Source organism: Tamandua tetradactyla, chromosome 15, assembly GCF_023851605.1.
Source record: "Tamandua tetradactyla isolate mTamTet1 chromosome 15, mTamTet1.pri, whole genome shotgun sequence".
In the NCBI taxonomy this organism is placed as follows: Eukaryota; Metazoa; Chordata; class Mammalia; order Pilosa; family Myrmecophagidae; genus Tamandua; species Tamandua tetradactyla.
Genome location: NC_135341.1, coordinates 86,694,304 through 86,715,026, shown reverse-complemented (window position 1 = coordinate 86,715,026; position 20,723 = coordinate 86,694,304). Strand labels below are relative to the sequence as shown.

At 36.0% G+C, this 20,723-nt stretch overlaps 1 protein-coding gene and 1 long non-coding RNA gene across 4 annotated transcripts in view; one reads left to right on the top strand and one right to left on the bottom strand.

Annotated features, from left to right (window-relative positions):
• Positions 1-20,723, top strand: part of ATR (ATR checkpoint kinase) — a 153,575-nt gene that overhangs the window by 61,846 nt on the left and 71,006 nt on the right. For all 3 annotated transcript variants that reach the window (XM_077130311.1, XM_077130310.1, XM_077130312.1), the window contains 2 exons: positions 17,996-18,111; positions 20,500-20,620. In XM_077130311.1, coding sequence (XP_076986426.1) covers positions 17,996-18,111; positions 20,500-20,620 — 237 coding nt within the window. The remainder of the gene's footprint in view (positions 1-17,995; positions 18,112-20,499; positions 20,621-20,723) is intronic.
• LOC143657679 (uncharacterized) overlaps positions 1-20,723 on the bottom strand; it is a 50,351-nt gene that overhangs the window by 27,830 nt on the left and 1,798 nt on the right. The window lies entirely within an intron of this gene.

The following is a 20,723-nucleotide window of genomic DNA, read 5'->3' as shown; positions in this document are numbered from 1 at the left end:
TTTAATTATAAACAAAGATAATAAATCTGTAGTAACAGGAAGGAGAGAAGAGCTTTGGACACTGATGTTGCTAGTATGGGTAGATGTGAGGATGGTAATCAAAGAGATCTTTGAGTGCTTCTTACTACTTTTCAATGGAATAGGAAGCAAGGCCTAAAACAATGACTATTCATTTTCTATTGCTACTATAACACATTAAGACAAACCTAGTGGCTTAGAACAACACAAATTTATTATCTTATAGTTCTTTAGGTTAGAAGTCGGGCACTAATCTCGGGGCTCAAGTGAAGGCATCAGCATGGCTATATTCCTTTTGCAGGAGAGGGGAAAATCTGCTTCATTGCCAGGGGGCTTGTACTTGTTCAACTGATTCTTATGATTAGATGATCCATCTCAAGATCTGTACCCTTAATTAATCTGCAGAGTTACTTTTGCCATTTAAGGTAACATATACAAGTTCCAGGTATAGGGTTGTTCTAGTTTGCTAGCTGCTGGGATGCAACACACCAGAGACAGATTGGCTTTTAATGAAAGAGGGTTTATTTAGATGATGTATAATTCTTCAGAGGAAAGGCAGCTAACTTTCAGCTGAGGTTCTTATGTGGGAAGGCACAGGAAGATCTCTGCTGGCCTTCTCTCCAGATCTCTGAGTTCCAACAACTTTCCCAGGGTGTGATTTCTTTCTGTATCTCCAAAGGCCTGGGCTGAGCTGCGAGTGCTGAAATGAGGTATGCTGAACTGCTTGGGCTGTGCTATGTTGAGCTCTCTGATTTAAGCCCCAGCCAATTAAATCAAACATGATTCATTGCAGCAGGCACACCTTCTAGCTGACTGCAGATGTAATGAGGTTCATGACCTCATGACCACAGCAACAGGACTAGGCACCTTCACCTGGCCAAGTTGACCCCTAAACCTAACTAACACAAGGGTGTTATTTTAATTTCCTGGCTGCTAAAGGAAATACTATTCAGCAAGTTTGACTTATAATGGGAATGTATTGACTCATGGTTTTGAGACTAGGAGAAGTCCAAAATCAAGGTATCAAGATGATGCTTTCTTCCCAAAGACTGGTGTTTTGGGGCTGGCTGCCAGTGATCCTTGGTCCTTGGATAAACTGTCACAAGGCAGTGTGCTTGGTGGCCTCTTTTGGCTTCTCCTCTTCTGGGTTTTTTTCTTTCAGCTTCTGGCTCCTCCCTATGGTTATCACTCTCACTTTCACTCTGCCTATAAAGGACACAAGTAATCCAGATTAAAGCCCAGTCTGATTCATTTAGACCAAGCTTCACTGAAGAACGTCTTGAACAGAGTTTATTTACAATGTGGCCACACCCACAGGAATAGTTTATGTTTAACAACATAATAGCCACCACAGTGCATCTGTGTTTATAATTGTTATATGGCTTTGGTGAATTGACCCTTTTTCAATATATAGAGTCCTTCTTTGTCCCTTTTAACAGTTTTGACTTAATGTCCCTTTTGTTTATGATTACTGTAGCCATGCCTGTTTTCTTTTTTGGTTATTTATATGCATGGAATATTTTTTTCATCCTTTCACTTTAACTTGTGTATTTGAATTTCGGATGGAATCTCTTGTACAGACCATATACATAGGTTATACTTCTTTATGCATTCTGCCAGTTTCTACTTTTTTAAGTGACGGTTTAACGCATTTGAATTTAAGGTAGGTACTGATAGTGAAAGAGTTACTTCTGTCATTTTGATCTTTGGGATTTGTAAGTCTTGTACTTTTTTTGCCCTGAATTCTTCCCACTGTTGCCTATTTTTGTATTTAGTTTATACTTATAGTGAATTCTTTAGAATCCCTTCTCATTTACTTCTGTATATTTTTTCAGTATTTTCTTTGTGGTTATATTGTAGCTAAAACTTAACATCATAAATCTAAAGTGATCTCTTATTTCATAGTTAATTAACTTCAGTAGTTCTTGTCTTTCAAGTAGTTGAACTAGTCTTCTTTCAAGTAGTTGAATTACTTCCTTTAGGTTGTTGAATTATTGATATAAAGTTTTTTATAATATTCTCATTTTCCTTTTAGCGTTTTTGAGATTTATAGTGGTGTCCTCGTCTTCTTTATTTGTATAATTTCTTCCCTTGGTTTTATCTACCTAGAAGTTTATAAATATTATTGATCTTTATAAAAAATCAGGTTGTAATTTGTGCTGGTTTGATAGGATGTATGGACCCTAGAAAAGCCATGTTTTAACCTAAATCCCTTTTCATAAGGGCAGAGTAATCCCTGTTCAGTGCTATACGTTTGAAACTGTAATCACATCATCTCCCTGGAGATGAAGAGTGGTTGTGAAGCTGGGTCTCCACCCATTTGGTTGGGTCTTGATAAGTTTCTGGAGTACTATAAAAGAGGAAACATTCTGGAGAATGAAGGAAATTCAAAGAGAGCAGAACAGAATGACATAGCAATGAGAAGCAGAGTCCACCAGCCAGCGACCTTTGGAGATGAAGAAGGAAAATGCCTCGCAGGGAACTTCATAAAACAGGAAGCCAGGAGAAGAAGCTAGCAGACGATGCTGTGTTCACCATGTGCCCTTCCAGATGAGAGAGAAACCCTGAATTTCATCAGCCTTCTTGAACCAAGGTATCTTTCCCTGGATGCCTTAAATTGAACATTTCTATAGACTTGTTTTAATTGGGACATTTTTTTAACCTTAGAATTGTAAATTAGCAACTTATTAAATTCCTCTTTTTAAAAGCCATTCCATTTCTGGTATATTGCATTCTGGCAGCTAGCAAACTAGAACAGATTTTCATTAATTAATATTTTTCCTATTTTCAGTTTAATTGATTTTTTCTTCTAGTGATTTTCTTCTTCTTTCTCCTTTGTTTAGTTTATTATTTTTCTAGTTAATTAAAATGAAAGATTATTTATGAGACCCATTTTTTTCTAATCTGAATTTAAGCTTATTCCTTTTTCTCTAAACCCTGCATTAGCTATATCCCACACATTTTAATGTGTTGTGTTACAGTTCCATTAAAATCAGAATATTATCTAATTGCCTTTGTAACTTCTTCTTTCTTCCTGGTTTATTTATAAGTGTGTGATTTATTTTCCAAGTAAATAAAGCTTTTCCAATTTTTCCCCCCTAATTTTGGAATCTGTTTTAATACAGTTTTCTGTTCTTTATTCCTTTTTTCCTCTTTTTCTTCTTCCTTTTTTATTTTCATGCCATTTCCCATTTTGATTTATTCATACCTTTTTTTTTTTTTAACAAAACATTCTTTATTGTTTGTTCTAGAATTTACAAAATGTAACCATTAACTCTCAGGTCTTTCCTCCCATCTGCAAAGCTTTTGTGTGTGTGTGTGTGTGTGTATGTGTGTATTTTACTTTTATATATGCTATAACCCAACAAAAATTGCTGTTTTTCTTTTAGACGGTTAATTATCTTATAGGAGTTTAAAGTTATATCTTCAATTTACCTTTATTTTAACCATTTCTGGAGACCTTCATATCTTTGTGTAGATGCAAGTGTCTGTCAGTAATTTTTATAGCCTAAAGAACTTCCTTTCACATTTTTTTGTAGTACATGTATGCTGATAATGAATACCCTCAGTTTTTGTTTGCAAGGAAATCTTAATTTTGCCTTCAGTTTTCAAAGATAATTTCTCAGAATTGGTGATTTTTCTTTCAGTATGTGATCTCTAGCACTCCATTGTTGTATTACGGTTCTCTAGGAACAGAACCAATAGTGAAAAATATATACACATATACATATAATGTAAATATTATGAGGTTTCTTATAGGAGTTGGCTTACAAGATGGGTCCAAATTTCACAGGGCAGACCACAAGCTAGGAATTTCCATGAAGGTATTTGGTGAATTCCCCAGGAGAAGCTGGCTGGCTGAAGTAGAAATAAAAATTCTCCCTTCTGATTGCTTGAATCATCACTTTTCCTTTTAAGATATTCAGTTGTTTGGATGGGAGTTCTTTCATTATTAAAGGCAATGTTCTCAATTGATTGTCGATAGAATCATCCATAGATGCAATCACATACTGATGATTTAAATCCATGAAATGTCCTCACAGTAATAATCAGGCCAGTGCTTGCTTGACCAAACAACTGGACACCATAACCTAGCAAAGTTGACACATAAACTTAACTATCACAATTGTTACCTTGCTTTCATAGTTTTTGAGAACAATTCTGCTGTAAATCTTAACTTTGTCACTTTGTATATAATGTCTTCTTTTTCATCTATTGAAGTTTCTCTCTTTTTTAGTATTTTAATATAATACTTCTAAATTTTTTTATCTTTTTTTTGCAGTTTAAGATTTTTTCAAGTTCTTATATATATGGTTTGATGTCTTTCATTCTATTTAGAAAATTCTCGACCTATGTCTACATGTATTTCATTTCCTGTTTTTTTCTCTGTTCTGCATCTGAGATTCCAATTATAGGACTATTAGACTCCGATATTGTCCCATAACACTTGTATGCTTTGAGCTGGGATTTTTTTCCACCCTATTTTCCTTTTTTGCTTCAGTTTGTGTAATTTCTTTTGACCTATCTTCAGCTTTTCTGATTCTTTCTTCAGCTATTTCAAGTCTGATGAACCCATTAAAGGCATTTTTCATCTTTGTGATTGTGGGTATGTTAGTGTGTTTGTGTTTATTTCTAGCATTGCCAGTTTTCTTGTTCATTAAATTTCTGCTGAAATCCCCCATCTTTTCTTCCATGTTGTCCTTTTTTTTCCCTAGATCTTGTAAGTGGTAGTCATAATTATTTTTAAATCCCTGTGTGATAATTTCAACATCTGAATTATCTTTGAATCTGTTGTGTTAATTGCTTTGTCTCTTGACAATGTGTTTTTCTTGTGTTTTTTTCCACTTTTTTTTTTAGTATTTTAATATAATACTTCTAAATTTTTTTATCTGTCTCATTTCTACATTATTAGTATGGTGATTGGGTCAGTTGCTGAGGAATTGAGCTGGATTTGTATTTTGTTTTTCCTCTGGTTTCTGTGCAACATCTGCTTCATATTTCTCCAATATTATCTTGTGCTTAGGGTGGATGGTGATTCACAAGAGTTTTTTCTAAATGTTTCGGTTCTACCCCTAGCTTTAGGTCTTCTTTGTATGTTGGTGCCTCTGAGGATTCCTGTGCAAGCTCTTGCTCCTTCTTCTAGCAGTAGACTTGGTTGTTAATTGGTACCTATTAACCCTCCTGTACTCCAGCCCTATCTTTCTTCATACCTTCTTCTTTGAAAGGTGTCCTAGTAGTTACATTATATCTTTCCATGGCAGTGCCTAATTCTCTGAATTTCAGTCTAATTGATTGCCCTGTTACCTCAGCTTCTGGGTTCAAGAAAGATTATAATTTTTTGTAGGTTACCTAGTTTTTTCTTATTGGTAGGAAAAGGCTTGTACATTCTACTAAAAGTCAGAAGGCCTGGCAGCAAAATATTTTTAGTTATTTGTCTATTTGGAATCTTTCATATGCATCCAACATATTTTCATGTAAATAAGTCCCATGAATTTTTGGGCTTTGGTAACATATCATGAAGCTACGTAATTGTACAAACAAGTCCAACTCACATAAATTGTTTTGAGAACAAGCAAAATTTATTTTTTGGTAAGCATAGAACTCAACTGATGAAAGTAAATGGGTTGGTTTACACTGAAAAGTTGCCTACCATTTGTAAGCATTTAGCATGTCATTAGTATCACTTAAGTTTTCCCGGGAACTTGGAAGGCATTGGTTAATCTGATGTTCTCAAAGTATCCAGCAGTCCTTGACGGTTCTTGAGACCCGTTCTGTGGGGCACAGAGAGGCCTATGAAGTTGTTCTAGTCTGCAAAGCTGCCAGAATGCAACACACCAGAGATGGATTGGCTTTTAATAAAATGAGACTTATTTAGTTAAAAACATCTAGTTCTACAGAGGAAAGGCAGCTAACTTTCATTTGAGGTTCTTTCTTACACGAGAAGGCACAGGGCGATCTCTGCTGGCGTTCTCTCCAGACTTCTGGGTTCCAACAGCTTTCCCTGGGGTGCTTCCTTTCTGCATCTCCAAAGTCCTGGGCTGAGCTGCAAGTGCTGAGATGAGGTAGGCTTAGCTGCTTGGGCTGTGCTGCATTGAGATCTCTCATTTAAGCATCCAGCCAATTAAATCAAACGTCATTCATTTCAGCAGATACTCCCCTAGTTGGCAGCAGATGTAATCTGCAACACATGAGCTTCACATGCCATTGGCTCATGTCTACAGCAACAGAACTAGGCACCTTTATCTGACCAAGTTAACACCTGAACCTGACTACCACATGCCCACTCCTTGTCAATTTGGCAACTATACACATCATTAAACATTAAAGTGGCAAAAATTATCTTCTGACTCTGGACCTATGAATCTCAAAACAAATTATCTCGTGCCAGTATGCTAAGGCGGGACAGTCATAGGATACATGTTTTCATTTCCATAGGGAGAAATTAGAAGGAACAGAAGTGTCACAAGACCCAAACAGCTCTGAAAACCTGCAGGGCAAACTGTATTGGATTTCAGAGTCTGAAAGTCATTTATCCTTCAGGCTTTAGAAAGTGGCAGTCCCAACCTTTCCAAGGGCCTATGCAATGGTTCCGTTTACGCCAACAGTCTCTTCAAGCACTCCACTTCTCCAGCACCAAATCTGTTCTAGTTTGCCAAAGCTGCCATAATGCAACACACCAGAGATGGATTGGCTTTTAATAAAATGGGCCTTATTTAGTTAAAAGCATATAGTTCTTCAGAGGAAAGTCAGCTAATTTTCATCTGAGGTTCTTTCTTACATGGGAAGGCACAGGGTGATCTCTGCTGACCTTCTCTCCAGGCTTCTGGGTTCCAGCTCCTTCCCTAAGGTGATTCCTTTCTGCATCTCCAAAGGCTGGCCTGCAAGTGCTGAGATGAGGTATGCTGAGCTGCTTGGGCTGTGCTATGTTGAACTCTCATTTAAGCATCTAGCCAATTAAATCAAACATCGTTCATTGCAGCAGGCACTCTCTAGGGCAGCAAATGTAATCAGCAACATAGGAGCTTCGCATGCCGTTGGCTCATGTCCACAGCAACATAACTAGACACCTTCACCTGGCCAAGTTGACACCTGAACCTAACTACCACAGAAGTTTATACTATTTTCATCGTAACAGTAAAACGTGATTCACATTTTTCACTTCATTGTTTTGTTAAGTTTACATCTCAGAGTAACTGAGATTCACGATACTGCAACTGGTTGAAAAATCATATATGAGCATTCCGTGATTCTGTATACCAGCTTTTAAAGAGATTTGTAAAATTGTAAAACAGTTTCACTCATCATAACTGATTTTTTTTAGAAACTGTCATTATTCTTCCTAAAAACACATTATTTGTGCTAATGTTTATTGAATTTATATTATTTTTAACTGAATTAAAATACCTGTTTTTAATATTTCTTGGTTTTAATTTCTAATGTAAATATCTGTAAATATAATCTACATATGCAAAAAATCCTTTTAGGTTCCTCAATAACTTTTTCTTTAAGTAAACAACTATATTCTATTAATTGTAATATATCTTGATTGCACAATCACGTTCTATGCTCACAAAGAACTATATGATTTTTATTTTGTGTTATGTAGGGTATCTACTCAATTTGAAATCTCTTGGCCATTGAAACTTTTATTTATTTTCCCCGTTTTTGTCAGTTAATCCACAATGTCAGGGCCAGGCTTACCCGTGGAACTTATGTCTCACAATGCCAGGGCCAGTTATATCCTGTGATGTCAGGGTCAGTTATTTTCCATAATGTCAGGACCATGCTCATTTCCAGTAAATACGTTCCACACAGGGGGAAAATTCAGAGCTTAACTTACAGACAGCACCACATTGAGTAACAGAAGTTTTCCAGAGATAACCCTTAGGCATTAATTATAAGTAGGTTCAGTTTGCTATTACAGAAATAAGTTTCATAAAAGCAAGCCTTAAGATTGAAGTCTTGGCCTATTAAATAGGGAGCCCCTCTTGCCTAATTAAAGTCAGGAATCCTCCAGGTGGGGAAGTTTAATAGTTTTATTTTTCCCAAGAGACTTCGTAATACTTTTTCATTTTCTGCCCCAAATACTTTAAAATACATTATGGAATAACATTAATTTGTACAGAATATTAAGATTTTATTCCTTACTCTAGATTCTATATCAAATACAAGTGAACCAGGTTGTTTAAATAACATGACTAGCCAGATTAAATTAGTATGTTACAGAAAATTTAAATTTTGGACAAAATAAACATTTTTCTTTGTCTCACGCAAAAGTTAAAGCTTTAAAAAGACAATATATAATTTTCTCCCTTGTGTATTGATTTACCATAGTTTTAACCAGATCAGTTTCAATCACATCTTTAATAGGAGTTTATTGTTTTTCAGTTTTCTTTAATGCTTTGCTGTATGGAGTTATGCTGACTTTCAGAGCTGGAGACTTTTCACATCTGAGTCTCAGGTGTCACACAGATAATTAACGTTCCAGGGAACTACTAGGTTATTCAAAGAGCAAGACATTCCAGAATTTAAAGATAACAGTTAAAGCTTATAATCTAAGCTCTAATTTTTATAAGCATTTTTAATTGAAGCTCCTTCAGAAATAAAACATTAGACAGTTGTTTTATATTAAAAAAACCATAGCAGGGGGTGGTGCGATGTGGCTCAATGGTAGAATTCTCGCCTGCCATGCCACACACCTGGGTTCAATTCCCAGTACCTACCCATGCAAAAACAAAAAAGTAAAAAACATAGCAGAGGTATTGTTTTCTTTCACTTTTATACATTTACCAGTTATGTTAATTAGAAGATAAAATATATTTATATATTTTTTCTGCCACTTGTAAAGTTATCTTTGTTATAGATAGAGCTCTGACCTATAGTTGACCACATATACTTTTAGAGAAGTATTACAGTAAAGAGTAAAGCAGTGCAACTCACAAGTAAATTTGGAAGATTCTGTGATTTGTAGCTTTTTAAAGAATAACTAAAAACATGAGTAATGAAACATACTATTATTTAACATCATTCAGATTAGTATCAAGATAAGACATGGACAGTGAGAGCATTGTCAAAGTTTTAGGAATTTTTCACAATCCCTAAATATATGGATAATTTACCTAACAAATGTAATCAACAACAGGATAGAAAATCCTTTTAACCACTGTAATATTTCCCAAACACCTCTTATGGAATAAGTTAAACTATTTTAGCATCTTACTTTTACAAGGTGAAAGAACACATTATTTGTAATAGTTTTTCTCTTAACAGTGAAAAAATTTGTCGTCTAAAATAAAGGATAAGGCTAACATAAACATGGATAGTATGCTGATCTAAAATCTTTCTAAACAGAGTACATGGATGATTAAATTTAAAAACTTTAAGAGCAGACTAACAGTCCATATTATTTTAAAAGGGAGAAAACTAACCTTTAGTGGGTTTTTTTTTGGTTCTTGTTGTTTTTGGGTCAATAGGCACTGGGAATCGAGCCTAACCTTTAGTTTTGTATGAGTATCTGACTTGACACATGTATTTATTTTTATGAAATATATCATAAACAGACTTATTAAATTTTGCTGAACACTGACTATAACAGAGGTCACTTTTATAAACTCCTTTTACAACTCCCTAAATTTCTTCAGGGCTTATGTCAACAATGACTACAACAAATTCACTTTGTCCAACTCTTTAATACTTTCTGTATCCATTTAGGGCTTTTAGTCAACAATGACTTTATGAAACAAAATTCATTTGCTTAAACTTACTGCCACTTTCCATATCTATTCCACCTATGGTTTTTATTTATCCAGACAGCATATAATCAGAAATAAACTTGATAATGAATCCACCAAACTTTTTGAATTTGCATACTTCCTTCCAATAACAGTATTCATGAAGGGGAGAAGAGACAGATACACTACAAAATAATGAAAGAAGGAAGAAATTTATGCTTGGCTTTGGAACACAGCCAGGCATCGATATACTTTATGCTTACAGCACACATGATTATGGTTAGTTTGTTAATCTGCTGGAATGCAATATACCTGAAAATGAAACAGCTTTTAAAAAGGGAATTTATTAAGTTGCAAGTTTACAGTTTTAAGGCCATGAAAATGTCCAAATTAAGGCATATTAGGAAAAACACCTTAACTTCAAAGAAAGGGCTGATGAAGTTCAGAGTTTCTTTTTCATCTGGGAGGGCATGTGGCAACATCTGCTAGCTTTCTCTTCTCATTTCACAAGACTTCCCTGGGGATGTTTTCATTCTGTGTTTCCAAAGATCTCTTACTGTATGGGCTCTGTTGGCTTTAAAGCTTTTTCCGAAATGGTTCCCTCTTAAACGACTCTAGTAAGCAACCCCACCTTGAATGGGTGGAGACACATCTACATGGAAATGAACTAATCAAAAATTACCACCCACAGATGGGTGGGTCACAACTCCATGGAAACAAGAAAAAAGATCCCACCAGGCAATAATGTATGAAGATTAAAGCACATGTCTTTTCTGAGGTACATGACAGTTTCAAACTGGCACAAATTACTTTGCAATATGCCTAAAATCTCTCAGTCCAATTCAGCACTACCTTCATAGATCAGAAAAGCCCTAAGTTTGAAATACAATCAACGTTTGACATTTAAGGGATTTCTATCTAGTAAAAAAAATAAAATTTTTCACATTATTCTCAAGTGCTAAATAATAGCAGGAATATGTTAGTTTATAAAATTAAGTTATGGTTTCTAAAAAAGCCTATGTCAAAGCTCTATTTATTTAAATGCTACTTTCTTATTTGAAGGTCTTAAGTGTCATCTCTTCTATGAAGTCTTCCTAAGTCATTGTTTATCAATCTTGCTTTTTAAATTCTTCCAACATTTTTATTCCTTTATTAGTACTGTCTTATACTATCCCCTAGTACATGTATATTCTAACTAGAATATAAAATCTTTGAAGCTAAGAATTTGGTTTTCTCTATTTATGACAGCATTTAATAACAAAAAGTATGCTGCTTGACATTAATGAAGCCACTTCAAATTCAAATTCTTCCACATACTGAGGTAAAAAATTACCAAGAAACTAAAAGCTAGATACTTTATGTTCTAGTTTGTTAGCTGCCAGAAGGCAATATACCAGAAACAGAATGACTTTTTAAAAGGGGAATTTATTAAGTTGCAGGTTCAAAGTTCTGAGCCTGTGGCAATGTCCAAACGAAGGCAAGTCTATACAAATGTCCAAATTAAGGCACCAAGAAGATGTTACGTGCACTCAGGAAAGACTGATTGTTCTAGTTTGCTAGCTACCAGAATGCAACACATCAGAGATGGATTGGCTTTTAATAAAAGGGGATTTATTTCATTAGTTCTTCAGAGGAAAGACCGCTAACTTTCAACTGAGGTTCTTTCTTACGTGGGAAGGCACACGGAGATCTTTGCTGCCTTTTCTTCAGGCCTCTGGATTCCACAACTTTTCCTGGGTTGATTTCTTTCTGCATCTCCAAAGGCCTGGGCTGAGCTGCAAGTACTGAGATGAGGTATGCTGAGCTGCTTGGGCTGTGCTACGTTGAGCTCTCTCATTTAAGCACCAGCCAGTTAAATTCAAACATCATTCATTGCAGCAGCCACGCCTCCTAGCAGGCTGCAGATATAATCAGCAACAGATGAGGTCCACATGTCATTGGCTTACGTCCACAGCAATAGATCTAGGCACCATCACCTGGCCAAGTTGTCACCTGAACCTACCTGCCACACTGATGAAGTTCAGGGTTTCTCTCTCAATTGGAAAGGTACATGGTGAACCTGGCAACATCTGCTTGCTTTCTCTCCAGGCTTCTTTTTTTATGAGGCTCCCCCAGGGGTGTTTTTTTTTTTCCTCATCTCCAAATGATGCTGGCTGATGGACTCTCTGTGGCTCTTTCCAAAATGCTTCCTCTTTTAAAGGATTCCAGCAAACTAATTAAGATGTACCTGGAATGGGTGAAGTCACATTTCCCTCTAATCCAAGGTTAATACCCATAACTGGGTGAGCCACATCCCCATGGAGATAACCTAATCAAGTTTCCAACCTACGTTGTTGAATAGAAATTAAAAGATACAGTTGCTCCCACGAAATGAATTAGGATTAAACATGGATTTTCTAGGGTACATAAATCCTTTCAAACCGGTACACTTTGAAATCTAGGTAATTGAGGCTGTTAAGAAATCCATTTATATTTCTTTCTAAACCTAACTGATTTCTTACACACAATGTGTTTGAAGCGTTAGCATATTTTTTATTTTATTTTATATAAGTGTTATTGTTACCAGGTACATTGCACAGTTTATGTATTTTAACCCATCTAGTAAGGTTATTCTAAGAGGAATTTTGAGAATGTATTTATGATATTAGCTGATTTTTATTAGTAAGCTTGTATAAATTTAGGGAGAACATTCTGAAGCAGAATAAAATTACGTTTGTTCAGTTCAAAATTTACCATAAAATTCCTTTTATCAGGTTGAAAAAAATCTGTTTTCACAATATCTTAAAGTTACAAACAGTTTTAAAGGTATGCTAATTATCAAGTTCTGGAAAATATACTGCAGCTGTTTAATTTGTACCAAAGCTAAATACAGTAAAACTTTTCCATGTCTCTTAAAGATCTTTAATTTTACTTAGTGAAATGGTAATTAGTGAAATTTGGTAATTAGATTTTATTTATTACTCTCATCTAAGGCTATTTAAATTTTCATAATGATCTGATTACTACAGTAACCATTGGAAAGGTATTATTGGGAAAAAATAACATTAACAAATATAGTCTATTCTGTAGCATTTTTTTTGCACTCACCATTTCTAATTTCTAAGCCCAGTAAAAAAAATTCTAAACCATACCTCACCATATCTTTCTGAGGCTTGCCCTTTCCCGTAAATGCTTTAGGTGCTTAGGCCTTGGGGCAGAATGAAGCCTGGCTTGTAGAAAGTTTTAGGTGAGAGCCATGGAATTTTGAAAGTTCCTGTGGGCTCTCTTAACTATTTCCAGTTATTAGATTTATTTTACTAAAAGCTGTGACCAGGAGCATTGCGAAAAGGTCTTTGCTTTTTCCAGAGGCAGCCCTTTGGCAGTTTCCTGCTGCCTTAGGAAAATTCCAGGGGCAGTTTCTTTCTAATGTCCAGGTTTGTTTATAGTAATTACAAAACAAGGTTTTAAATCTTGCTGTCAAAGAGTTTTTCTCTCTCTCTTTTTTTTTTTTAGTTATAAGTACCAAGCTTATATAAAATTTATATAAAACTACAGTTTTAGTTTGCTAAAGCTGCCAGAATGCGACACACCAGAGATGGATTGGCTTTTAATAAATGGATTTATTTCATTGCAGATTTATTGTTCTTCAGGCAGCTAGCTTTCATCTGAGTTTCTCTGTCACATGGGAAGGCACACAGCAATGACTGCTGGGCTTCTCTCATGACTTCTGGGTTCCAGTGACTTTCCCCAGGGTGATTCCTTTCTGCTTCTCCAAAGGTCTGGGCTGATCTGGGAGGGCTAAGATGACATATGTTGAGCTGTTGAGCTCACTTTTGACCTTTCTCTTTTAAGCCTCCAGCTAATTAAATTAAACATTACTCATTGTGGCAGGCACTCCTCTTCCTTAGTTGACTACAGATGTAATCAACCATAGATGAATTTCACATGCTGATAACTTAAGTCCACAGCAACAGAACAATGGGGTATCCTAACCTGGCCAAGTTGACATCCACCCTAACTAATACATTGTCTACCCCTTGTCAATTTGGCAATGATACACATCACCTTAAACCATACTTAATCTCTAAATAAAAAAGCAATAATAGGCACTTTTCTCATCTAGCAATGATCATCTGTCCTGCATATAATGCACTGAATCTTTCCATATACAAGTACATTCATTTCATCACAATGTCAAAAAAGCCTTAAACCATTTCAGTAACAGTACAAAAAGAATACCAACTCAAAAATAGTACAAAATCTCATCAAATTGTTTATAGACATGGTGTGTCCTAAAGCAAAATTCTCCTCTTGCTGTGGACCTGTGAACTTAGAGCAAGTTATCTGCTTCCAATATACAAGGAAGGAACAGTCATAGAATAAACTACTTCATGGCTATAGGGAGACAATGGAAGGAAAACAGGGGTCACTGGTTCTAAACAATTCTGAAAACCTGCAGGCAAACTACATTAGATTTCAAAATCTGAGTGTCATTCATCCTCCAGGTTTTAGAGAATGGCAGTCCCACTCTTTCTAAGGGCGCACACAGCAACGCAGCTCTCTCCAAATGCAACCTTGCGGGACGTTGAGGAGACCACCTTTTTTTTGTTTCCACCCACTCCGGACATTGGGACTGTGTCTGGGCTTTCTGCCATCTCCGGGGCACACATTCAACCCCTTGCTCAGAAGAATGAGGTGGCAGCCACGCTGCCCCCAATCCCTGGCTTATGTGCTTCACCTTCTACAGTGCTTCGGGTGGCACAACTCCTCCTGATCAGTGAAGCAGAAGGCCCACCCTCTGCTTCTGAACAAACTCATCCTCTCCACATATATGATTGAATCTGCTCTCCTGGCTCCAAACCTTAGCTTCCATGGTTCTGCCTCAAAAGTTATTTTTCCTTCAATTTGTCTGTTTTCTGTCCCTTTTAGTCCAGACTGGCAATTATTCCATTTTTACAGATCCCACAACAGAGTTGTTGGTTTTCTGTGCAGTACATAGGGATCATGCCCATCCATCAAAAGGAGTTTCCACAAATCCTTTCTGGATAACTTCATCTCAAATCCTCACTTGTCCTGTAATGGCTGACTGCTTCCATGTTTGGTCAAATCTTCACATGGAGCACTATTCTCTGGGGTCTCTCTTTTTGGAAGCCCAGAATTTTCCAGACCGTCATTTTCTGGTTTCTTTTTACCTAGGAGTTCATCCCTCAATTTATCTTTTTCCTGTTACATTTTACTGTAAGTTTCAAGGAACAGCCAGACTGTATTTTCCACACATAGGGTGGAAATTTCTTCTGCTAAATATCCAAGTTCATTACTCTCAAATTTTGCCTTCTAGCTACAAAGAATGCCTTCCTTCCAGTTTTCAATGGAATTACCTTAAAAGTTTATCTTTCCACCACAGTCTCTTCAAAGCACTCTTTGCCTTCTCTGTAAAACTCCTCACAAATCTTCCAAAATCTTTCCCTTATCCATTTAAAAAAACATTCCAGCATATTTGGTATTTGCAAACTGCAGCAAGAACCCACTTCTCTGACACCAGAATCTTTTATAGTTTGCTAAAGCTGCCAGATTGCGACACACCAGAGATGGATCAGCTTTTAATAAGAGGATTTATTTAGTTGCAAATTTATAGTCCTTCAGAGGAAAGGCAGATAGCTTTCATCTGAGTTTCTCTGAATTCTTGGCTGGAATTCTTTCTCTTTCAGGATCTTAAATATATCATACCACTGCCTTCTCGCCTCCATGTTACCTGCTAGTAGTTTGAACTCAGTCTTACATGGTTTCCCTTGTATGTAATGAATCTTTTGTCTTGCTGCTTTTAGTACTTTCTACTTCTTTTCAACATTTGGCAATCTGATTATTATGTGTCTTGAAGTAGTCCTATATGGATTTATTCTGTTTAAGATTCTTTGGGCTTCATTGATTTGAATGTTTATGTCTTTTATAATAATTGGGAAGTTTTCCTTCATTATTTCTTCACCTAACCTCCCTAGCCCTTTTCTCTTCTCTTCTTCTGGGATACCAGTGAGTCTTATAATTTTTGCTCTTCTTATTATCTATCATTTCCCTGAAACCCCAGTGTATCCTCTCCATCTTTATTGCCATTTGTTGTTTTATGTACTTGAGGTCAATTGTCCTTTCTTCTTGATCTCTTATTCTTTCTTCCTGTGGCTCAAATATGCTGTTGTCTCTAGTATTTTTTTTTGTGTTCTCTATGGTGGGGTCACATTTTTTTGCATGAGTATCCCATTATTATAGCACCATTTGTTGAATTCATTTACTTGTTTTTTGTTTGTCTGGTTTGCTTATTTGTTTGTTTTTTTGGGAAGTGTATGGGCTGGGAATTGAGCCTGGGTCTCCCACATGGCAGGCGAGAATTCTACCACTGAACTACCCTTGCACCCCCCTAGTATATTTTTAATTTGGTCTACAATATCTTTTATTTCTGTAAGATTTGTACTTTTCCTGTTTGTTCTTTCAAATTCTTCTTTATACTCTTCCAGTGTCTTCTTGATTGTGTCCTTATCAACATCCTTGATTAGTTGTTCCAAATTCTATGTTCTCGCCAGTATGTTAATTTGGTTGTTTGAGTAAGCTGTATCTGCCTGAATCTTCTCATTCTTTGTGATTTTCTTTTGTGTTCAGGGTACTTGATTATTTTTATAAGATTATTTTGCAAGTTAGTTTCTTTCAATCATCTTAGGTTTCATATTTACTTAGGTTTGTGTTGAATGTCCCCTTTTGCACTTGACTTGTCAATGATTCCCTGCCAGAGCAAGGCCCAGATCTCATAAAGGGGATGGAATTCTACTTGAGGCTTCCCAGCATATGGCTGTCTTGAGCCACCTCTTCCCCTCAGGCCTGCCTCTCTACGACTGCAGCGGCTGTCTGTACATGATGGAGACCCAATGTAATTCCAGCCACAGCCATTGGTCATGGTGTGTGCTGAAAGCTGCCAGCCCCGGGGCTGGAGGGTGAGCAATGTACGCATCAGCAGAGACTCCACTCAAGAGTGCAATGGGTCTGGTGGCCTCCAGGCTTCCACTTAGGTTGATTTTGAGCTGTGGGGCTGGGTATTTCACCTGCCCTTGCTCACTGCCATCCTGGAAATGCTTGGCAACTGATCCTGGCATGAGGCAAGCAGCCAGTCATGATGCATGGTGGGGTGGCCATTCATGATGCCCAGCATGGGGGTTTGTTGTGGTACCCAGTGATCGCACTTCTGGGTTCCCCACAGGAGCTCTTGGCTGCGGCGCTGCATGGGAATAGCTTCCAAGCTAGCTGCAGGGGTTAGGTGGGATAAGCGCCTTTGGACCCACACTCTCCATGTGCTGCTGTTTGCCCCTAGTGGGGTCATGCCTGAGCTCACTCAGCCTGTTCTCTTCGTCTCAATTTCTTCACTTTTTCATTCAGGACTTTCCTATAGAATGTAGAAGACCTTCTTTGGTCACTCATACCTGAAACTGTCCATTTCTTACATTTTGAAAGGAAAGTAAATATCACCATTTAATCTCAGGGCTTGACCTATTCTTTAATATTTAGATTTCGTTTTCAGAATTCATGATATGTTGGATTTGTGGACTATTTTGGATATGAAGTTACTCTCATTAAAATTCTGAGATGATCAAATTCTAAGAATTATACTTCCGTAAATATAAGAAATTCCAATTTTTTCCTCCAAATAGCTCTCAATTTTATATTTAATTGCATTTTATCATTTTATGTATAGAACACAAACCGGCTCCATGTTCAAGTGCTCTTAATACTTTGCAAACTTCAGAAAGTCACCTAAATGGTTCTAGGCATTGAAATAAGCTTTTTTGGAATTCTAAATTTTTTTTTTTTTAAGGCTGTTTTGCTTTCTTATCTTTTGTGTGTTCACCGGAGTAGCACTTTTAATTTCCTTCAAGAACTTTTGCTTTGCAGTCACAACTTAGTTAACCGTTTGGCCTATCTCAGCTTTTTTTTTTATTAATTAAAGAAAAAAAAGAAATTAACACAACATTTAGAAATCATTCCATTCTACATATGCAATCAGTAATTCTTTACATCCTCACATAGATGCATGATCATCATTTCTTAGTACATTTGCATCGATTTAGGAAAAGAACTAGCAAAACAACAGAAAAAGATTTTTCTAAAATTTTTCTAAATTTTTTTTTAATTCTGTGTATCTTTCTTTGTTTTTTTATATCCATAATATGTAGACTATTGACAAGTATCTGTTTCATTGTTAACTTACAAATGTGAATGTGTATTTATAGGAGTTACTTGCTATTTATGACTGTAGAGAGATGCAAACTGACGGCCCAGGTCATCAGTTATGGAGGAGATTTCCCGAGCATGTTCGGGAAATACTGGAACCTCATCTAAATACCAGGTATGTATTTTCATAAAAAATGTTATTTTTGAAGCAGTTTTTAATGTTAAAATGCGTTTATTATGTTCTATATGTATTTCCCATTAGGATTTATGTGTATAATCTTGTCAAAATAAACACAGTCTGCTCATTGGATAAACTTCTGTAACTTTAAGTATTTAGACAAATTAATTGAAGCTAATAGGATTAATGCTTTCGTTCATTCTGCTGTCAGTAGTACTGTGAAAAAATCTACTTTACATTGAATATAAGTTAAAGCTCATGACAGGTATAATTTAGAAATTTAAGAGTTTAAAACTAGTCCCCAAGTCTTTAGTAACCCCAATTAGGAAGCTTTTTAGCGTCTTCCAACTTGTCTTGATAAATATATTTTTGCCCTCTACTTTTTTAAATGAAAAATATTTTCTTAACTTCTATGTGGCTTTGGGTAAGTTTCATAACTTCCTTGAGCTTTAATTAAGTGCCTGGAACTTGTAAAAAATTTATACATGCCTTTTGCATACATTTTTGCTCGATTTTTTTTATATTTAAAAATAATTTTATTTCTTATGACTAATATTATTTAAAAATATACTTCACTAGTATAAAATAAAATACTACAGATAAAATTTGTTTTTTGTGTTTTTCTTTTGGGTAGTGCAATGGTGACTCAGTGACAAAATTCTCGCCTGCCATGCTGGAGACCCAGGTTCAATTCCCAGTTCCTGCCCATTAAAAAAAAATGTTTTTTTCCTTTTTGGGGCTCCATGTGTCCCTATTTCTTCTGTGTGTTATAGGAAACATCATAGAATCTACTTAAGAGATTCTGTGATATAGTGACAGTTTATAGCCTCTGGAGTCAAAAGGAGTGAGGACTTAATTTTAGTTCTGTGCTTGCTTGCTCTGAGGTCTTGTGCCACTTAACATTTCCAAGTCTTAGTTTTTTAGGGATAATTTTACTCTCTCTGTATGGCTGTTGTTAGGAATTAAGGAGATGGTATTCAAAAGAACCTAGTAGAGTGCCTAACATTTAAGAAACACTCAATAAAAAGTCCTTATTCAATCCCATCTTGTTGAATAAATTTCTTGCTTTTGGATGGTATGGAAAGGGACTGACTATTACCTACTTATTTTTCTTTCCTAAGAAGCAAAATTTAAGTGATTATATATAAGAACTCTCTTTGCAAAGCAATGAGAATACATATAGTTTTTAACTGTTATATCTGAACGAGAGGTAGCTTTATCTATCCTGGCCCCAAGGATCTGGCTCCAAAAATGGAAATTTCCATTTAACTTTTAGGACTACATAGATCTACTGTAGTTTGAAGTTACCATAGGAATTCTTTTAGGAGAAAACATCAGGATGTTACCAGACAGAAGTTAGCTTGTATCCCAATATCTGTTGTTTTCTAGCTAAGTTCATTTTAAAACTTAAAATTTAAATTTTAAAACATTTAAAAACTTAATATTTCTGGGCCACCTAGAGAGTCCATTGATGTTGAAGAGCAATAATTTATATTAGAACTAATCTCATGAGAATTTCAGTGATTTTCCTTTATCAGTATTCAGTGGCCTGGGTATCATTTTAATGAAGGCAGACATTTAAATTGATCCTGATTAGGTGATTGTCAGATAAATGCAGCTATTTAAGTCAGTGGGTCAGTGGAGTAGTAAAGAATATTACCATGAGAATGCCTGAAGTGAAGGACCATAGGGAAAAATCTCTTAAGAGTCAAGATAAACTGAGGAAGATATCATAGATCAAGAGAGTACAGCAGAATAAAACAGAGATCTCAATAAAACAACCGGATGTGTTGAACTGGGAATTTAGGAAACTATGGCCATAAAGTGAAGTGTTTAGTTGATTTGAAAGTGAAGAAGTTTCTTTGTATTGTCAAGGAAGCTTTTACACTGGAGTAGAAGTGAAGATCAGTGAGAAGTTTTGAGGTTGATTAGTTGGTCCAAGTAGACATTGAAGTCAGTCAGGATGACAAGACTTAGGGAAGACAGGAAAACACTGAGGCATGAGGTTGTTTATCAGTGAGTTTGATAGATGCCCATAAAGAGAAGGTGTGTAGAATCCTTTGGCTAGGTGGCTTGAACATCACAATATCAGGCCTTTCTTCCATAAGAATGGAGTTGAAAAGATCTGGAAGGAGTGTTGATAAAGAAGAGGCAGACCCGATTGTAAATCTTTTAAAATACTTGGGATGTATTTTATTCCTCCCACCCTACCTTAAGGATACAAGAAAAGTAATGTGTTTAACCAGACTACAGTTAAGGCAAGGCAGTAGTAGAGTGGTCACTAAAGGAGTTGATATAATTTCTTTTACTTTCTAAACTAAAATTCTGAACAGATGGATGTACATTTATGTATCTTTTTTAATAAACAAATTTTCAAAATTACAGATATAAGAGTTCTCAGAAGTCAACAGACTGGTCTGGAGTTAAGAAGCCAATTTACTTAAGTAAATTAGGTAATAACTTTGCAGAGTGGTCAGCATCCTGGGCAGGTTATCTTATAACAAAGGTAAGAAAAATATACCCGGAACTTGATAACAGAACATAAATTCTAAAGGAAACCAGAGCATCTATCTGAATGCTTAGCTCATGGCAAAATGCATTGAAGTATT